The 6,958-nt window shown below is 36.8% G+C and overlaps 1 protein-coding gene across 1 annotated transcript; it reads left to right on the forward strand.

Annotated features, from left to right (window-relative positions):
- The first annotated feature begins 345 nt into the window (after positions 1–345).
- On the forward strand, positions 346–1,470 carry LOC111499187 (transcription repressor OFP8-like). Its single transcript, XM_023150705.1, has one exon. It carries the CDS (start codon positions 527–529, stop codon positions 1,304–1,306), a length of 780 nt encoding a protein of 259 aa, XP_023006473.1. The 5' UTR covers positions 346–526; the 3' UTR covers positions 1,307–1,470.
- Positions 1,471–6,958: the final 5,488 nt, after the last annotated feature.

Here is a 6,958-nt window from a genome sequence, read left to right on the forward strand (position 1 = left end):
GTTGTAAGAAATGAGAAAATGAGTTCAAAAACTGTGTGTTTTTACACTTTCCATTCTGAAAACTTGAAACAAATCTGAGGGTTTCCATGTTTGTTGTGTTGGTGTTCCTTGTCTCAATCTTCCTGTTTTTATCCTTCTAAAAGTTTTCTTTTTTGGGTACCTCAAAATTAGTACTCGCAAATGGCACTATTTTCAATTTGAAAATTATTTTAATCCTTCTCCTTTTGCACCACATTTAACATAAACTTGTACATTTTTAGCTTTAGACTAAGATTCAATTCAATGTTGAAAAGACCAAACTATATGATTATTATTTTGTACTGTCACATAATTTGTAGCAACACATATTCTATTTTCTCTATTATTAAATCCTTCTGTATATCGAAATTTTGAGAAAGTTTTTAAATTGAGTCACAGGTGAAGTTGGCTTAAATAAAAAGCATTCCCACTTTTGGTTTCTCATGCATTTCTCACTCCTCCTTCACACTCTGCAATTTTCCTTTTTCTTCTTCTTCTTCTTTCTCCAATGGAGACCCGCTTCAAGCTCCGCCTCTCTCGCATGTTCCAATCCTCTTTCGTCTCTTGCCGTTCCCGTTATCTCTCCGATATCATTCACAAACCCGTCTTCGTTCCGTCGGGACCTGCCCAAACCGTTGCTTCCTCTAGCCATCGGCTTCTCCCCCAACGCAAAATTTCCCGCCGGTTCTCTTTTGTTCCTTTCCCATCTGCAGTTCCTGGCGGCCGGATCTGCCCTCTGGCGTCCACGATTTCGCCCTTCCCGGAGAATGTGACCCATGAGAAAATTTCGACGACGAATAGGAAGAAAAAGAAGAAGCAGAGGAAACAGAGGAAGAAGGAGAGTCCGTTTTGCCAGTTCAGTTCGTTGTCTCTGGAGTCAAACTTCGACGGTACTTGGTGGTACAGTTGCGACGACGAGGACGAAGACGACGAAGCGGACACCATTTTTTCTTCGAAATCGCGCTCTTCTGATTCCTCAACGTCACGCCGACGGTATAAGTCTCGCCGGAGAAGAGGAGGTCGTAGCCGAAGCTCTGAAATGGGGGTGTTACCATTGACGGGGAAAGTGAAAGATAGCTTTGCAGTGGTGAAGAAATCGAGCGACCCATATAACGATTTTAGATGCTCGATGTTGGAAATGATTGTTGAGAAACAGATTTTTTCTGGTAAGGATCTTGAGCAGCTGTTGCAGTGTTTTCTCTCCTTGAACTCCCACCATCACCATAATGTCATTCTTGAGGTTTTCACAGAGATTTGGGAGGCTCTGTTTTCCGACTGGGGATCCTGATATGAACATGAAAACTCTAATCCCTTCGTTCTCCTTTTGTTCTTAAGAACTTCTATTGCTTATTTAATCGAACTCTTTCTTCCCCTTGTGTATAATTTCCATTTCTTGTTTTCTCCTCACTTGAAATTCAAGAATGAAGAAAGAACATCAGCATATTGAAAACAGTGCCCAATCTTGTTTTGTTCTTCACAACAACCAGTCATTATGTTTCATGCAATGCTAATAATAAACCATTTCAATAGAGATCCGTGGGGGATCTTTGGTTTCAGAATACTAAAGAACGACGCTAAAGACAAACCTAATTTCACATCAAACTATATTATAATAGTAGTGATAATCCGTGTGTTTGACTTGAAATTAGATGTGAGTTCTGAAGCCTACATAGTTTAGGCTAATGGATAAGAACGGATTCAGAACATTGTTGATTTGATTTGTTTAATGTAAGTAGATAAAAGCTTGATTTGATGTCTCCTGTCTATTTGATTTTGAATTATTTGTCAACTAAATCCTAATTCTACTTGGACATAAATTAAAATTTATATGGAAATTTATGTCTAAGGATTGCAAAGAGGTGTGACTTGACTAAACTCCCTCACGAACGAGAAACAACAAGTTATTGAGTAACCCAGGTGGACAAATTTCAATATGATTGTTACAAACGTTACGAGTACCTTTATGTTAGCATGCTCGTCACTAACTCATGTGGTTTCTAGTGTTAAATGTTTTCTATGTATGTACAACTTATTGTGTGTAAGTCATGTATAATGTTACGTTTTATGTCCAAGTATGGAGATGCAAGTTATTAATCTTTACATGAGGCATTGTGTTGGGGTGTGCTTAGTCCCCTTAGGAAGCTATTAACTAACCTTTAATGGCACATTGTCTCTCATGATTGACTATAGTTAGTTTAGACTTGAGGTCAATCCTCTTTATGTATTGTTTTCGAGGTATTATATTGGAATAGACGTGGCTCAACTTATCATAATGACGCATGGATTATCAAGATTGACGCACACATACGCCATAATTGGCTTAGTAAAGAATTGATTAATTGCACGTATATATGTGTTAGGTTAAGACAAGGTTAAACTCTTAGGTATTAAGAAAATTGTGAACTGGGCTTGGTCCTTAGCTGTAAGTACATCAGCACTGATGCTGAGAGTCTTACAAGTCCTTTGGCCTTTTAATTGGATTCGAAGTTATTAAATATCATATAGTTTTAATCGATATATTATGTTTTAAAAACTCTTTTATACTTTCTAATCTTCCTTCGTTTTTATGGTTAGAAATTACAAAACTCTATAATAGTATGATATTGTTCATAATCTTCTCCTAAGTAATCGATACGAGACTTTTCTCCCAACAATACTCAACATTTATAAGTTTGAATTTTAAGATCTAAAATGGAAATTTAATATTTCATTAAAAAAGAAGAGAACTTTTGAAGATTATAAAGGAAGAGGCAGAGAGGCCAGGACAAAGAGTGGGTCAAAAAGGAATTGGGTGTGTTTGGTCAATAAATGGTGTGGTAAGCCGTGGGGTTTTCTGGGGTTTTGAGCCTGTGTTTTCTGCTCCAACGTCTGGTGTGATGGGCTTTTACAGCACAGGTCCAGGGCTGAGCTACCCTTTTTGGTTCATACAAAACAAAGCTAAGCAAAACCATTATTGATGAATCATAATCAGTATCTATGTGTCAACGGATCATTAATCACTCTTCTGCTTCACCCTTCTTCTTCTTCCTCTTCTTCCTCTTCTTCTTCTTCTTCTTCTTCTTCGTTTTCAGGTGTCTCTGTCGCCCCCGATCACTCTTCTGCTTACATTCTACTTTTTGGCCCACACTAAAAACAACCCTCTACCTGCCCTCTACCCTACTTATTTCGTTGTATTTTAAAACAAAAGTGTATTAATCTTTTTCTAGTAGACGCGTTTTAAAACTGTGAGACCAATGACAATACATAATAGATTAAACAGTCAATATTCACTTAGTAGTAGTACACTTAAACTGACATGTTTGAGAGTGAGGATGCTGATTTAAAAAGGATGAATTGTTGCGTTGGTCATGGGCTTAGACTAAGCCGCTCCTCCCATCAACTCTTTTTCGCCACGCATTTTATTTAAATAAACAAAAATTTTATAGGTTAAATTAATGGTGTAATTTAATAGATACCATTAGAGTTGGGTTCAAACAATTAAAAAATTTTATGGGTGGAATTAGTTTAGGTTCTACTTTAGCTTTGGTTGAATAACTCTTAAAAATAATTTTTTAATTATTTTGATAATTTTTTAATTATTTTGATAATTTTTTAAAATCTATATTTAAATTGAATAAAAAAATTAATTAAATGTATGAAAATAAATAAATAGAGGTTTTACTAATATTTTACCTTTATTTTTATTTTTTTTTATAAATGAGTTTATTATTTAATAAAGTTTATTTAAATTGTACTCTAAAAAAAAATTGTCTTTATCCAATTCGAATATTTCTAATAAAATAAATATTAAAATATGTATTTTTCTAATATATATATATTATCAAGTTTATGCAAAACTGTACCTCACACTATTGAGGACATATTCTATTTATATTGGCAAAAGATTAACTAATAGATCCGATTTCATAGGAAACTAACGAAGTAAGCCTATTCTTATGGCATGACCAACTTCAAGCTATTCTAATGGATTGACCAATTCTAACAGTCCCCTTCAATCCCAACAAGTCTTGTACATGTTGAGATTGTTACAATGTGTAGTAAAAGGAGTTTTAGACAGTGGTTTTGTCAGGATATCAGCTACTTGATCACTTGATGAAATGAACCGAACTTCCATTGCTTTACGTGCTACTTGTTCTCGAACAAAATGAAAATCAACTTCAATATGTTTCGTTCTAGCATGAAATACTGGATTTGAAGTTAAATATGTAGCTCCGAGGTTGTCACACCAGAGGCGAGGAGCCTTTGATTGATACACGCCCAGTTCCTTCAGTAATGACTTGATCCAAATCATTTCTGCAGTAAGATTCGCAATGGCCTTGTATTCTGCTTCGGTGCTTGATCTTGACACTGTAGCCTGTTTTCTGGAACTCCATGAGATTAGATTTGCTCCAAGAAATACAGCAAAGCCGCTAGTTGAACGTCGATCATCGGGACAACCAGCCCAATCAGCATCAGAAAACCCCGACAACATCATGGTTGATTTCTGAATTTTCACTCCTAATGCTAGTGTGCCTTTAACATAACGAAGAATTCTCTTCACAGCACCCCAATGAGCATCAGTAGGTGTATGAAGATATTGACACACTTTATTGACAGCAAATGCCAAATCAGGCCTAGTCATTGTCAAATATTGTAGTGCTCCCACTGTACTTCTGTATTTGAATTGTTCTTCAGCTGATAAGGGTATTCCTTGTTCTCTGAATAATTTTTCAGCAGAACCCATTGGTGTAGACATAGGTTTGCATTTTTCCATGTTTACTCTTTTCAACAAATCTAAAGCATATCGTCTCTGTGACAGTATGATACCATCTCGTGTTTTCTTGACTTCAATACCCAGAAAATACTCAAGATCACCCAAATCTTTTACTGCAAAATCTATTTTCAATTTCTGAATCAACCTTTCGGTTGCTTGATCAGAGGAGCTCACAATAATTATATCATCAACATAGATGAGCATATAGATAGTTATCTCTCTGTTTTTGAGAATAAAAAGAGATGAATCAGCTACTGAAGCCTTGAAGCCTAACTCAATAAGCTTTCCAGTCAACCTTGAATGCCAAGCTTTTGGGGCTTGTTTCAGGCCATAAAGGGCTTTCTTGAGCTTGCATATGTAATTCTTTGGTTTGGCTGAGTCTTGAAATCCTGGTGGTTGTCGCATGTACACTTCCTCTTTCAGAATTCCATGCAAAAATGCATTTTGGATATCAACTTGTCTCATATTCCAGCCCTTGGTTACTGCTAGCGAAAGAATGACCCTGATTGTTGACGGTTTGATCACAGGGCTAAAAGTATCAGTGTAATCAACACCAAATCTTTGCTTGAATCCTTTGGCAACTAATCTTGCTTTTAATCTTTCAACTGACCCATCTGCTTTTCTTTTCACTTTATACACCCATTTACTATCAATGAGATTTATTCCAGGTTTGGGTGGAACTAGATCCCAAGTGGCATTTCGTTTTAGCGCTGAGAGCTCATCATTCATTGCTCCTCTCCATCCTGGATGTTGCATGGCTTCCTGCAGGTTTCGAGGTTCAGTAGCAGTCTCTATGATCGGAGTTGTGATAGTTACAGCGCTTGCGAATTTTCTTGAGGTTTCTGAATATCTGATAGTTCCATCAGTGAATTGTTTAGCTTGTACAATGTTATTTCTCAACCTTGTTCGCATTGGATGTTGACTAGCTGCTTCAGTTGGTTGATCAGACACATGTTCATGAGTTTGGTTTTGAGCATTGATCGAACTGCTCTCAGCTTCATATTCTGCAATTTCCTCTGAACTTCTTGTATTATCTGCAGAAGATAAGCTGACACCAGACAAGTTGTCACTAGCAATATTATCAGTTTGACCATCATTCATATGGGAATTACTAACAACTGGTTCAATATCTGTAAGAGCATTTTCAGTGTAAAAACTAGCAAGTTTGGCTAAGGCTGGAAGTAGAACAGGATGATGTGGATTTGTGGTTTTGTTTGGTGGCTTAGATTCTTCAAAAGGAAAAATATTTTCATCGAAAACCACGTCTCTAGAGATGTAAATACGTCCTGTACTTCTATTTAAGCATTTATATCCCTTATGAGAAGAACTATAACCTAAGAATATACATCTAGTAGTTCTGAAACTCAGTTTCTTGTTGTTGTAAGGCCTTAAATTAGGCCAGCAAGCACAGCCAAACACCCTAAGCATGGAGTAGTCTGGACTTTTACCAAACAATTTATGAAGTGGTGTGTCTTGTTGTATGGTTCGGCTGGGCATTCTATTTATAAGAAAGCAAGCTGTGTTGAAAGCTTCATCCCAGTAGGATAGAGGCATGTTGGCTTGAGCGAGTAAAGCAAGGCCAGTTTCTACAATGTGTCTGTGTTTTCTTTCGACTAACCCATTCTGCTGGTGTGTGTGAGGACAGGAGATATGATGTTCAATGCCTGTGGATTTGAAATAATTGTGTAACCGATGGTATTCACCCCCCCAATCTGATTGGACGGAGCGAATTTTGGTATTTAGCATAGTTTCAACATGTTTTTGAAATTGAAGGAACACAGACTCAACATCAGATTTGCATCTCAGAAAGTAAATCCAAACATAACGACTAAAATCATCAACAAAGGAAACATAATATTTGGAATTATTTACTGACGCAATGGATGGACCCCATACATCAGTGTGAATTAATTGAAGGGGTGCTGTAGATACATGCTGAGAAGAACCAAATGGCAATTGATGTGCTTTCCCTAATTGACAAGCATTACAAATTGAGGAAGAGGGAATATTAGTATCTATAGCTAAATTATTATCTTGTAGAATTCTAATGGTAATTGGAGATGCAGGGTGCCCTAGCCTTCTGTGCCATTGTTCTTTCGAAAGTTTGGCTGTCAGCAAGGCTTGACTGAAATTATGCGGTAGAACGTATAGGCCATTCTTACATCTACCGTGGAGCAGGAGTTTCTT

Source organism: Cucurbita maxima, unplaced genomic scaffold (assembly GCF_002738345.1).
Source record: "Cucurbita maxima cultivar Rimu unplaced genomic scaffold, Cmax_1.0 Cma_Scf00002, whole genome shotgun sequence".
In the NCBI taxonomy this organism is placed as follows: Eukaryota; Viridiplantae; Streptophyta; class Magnoliopsida; order Cucurbitales; family Cucurbitaceae; genus Cucurbita; species Cucurbita maxima.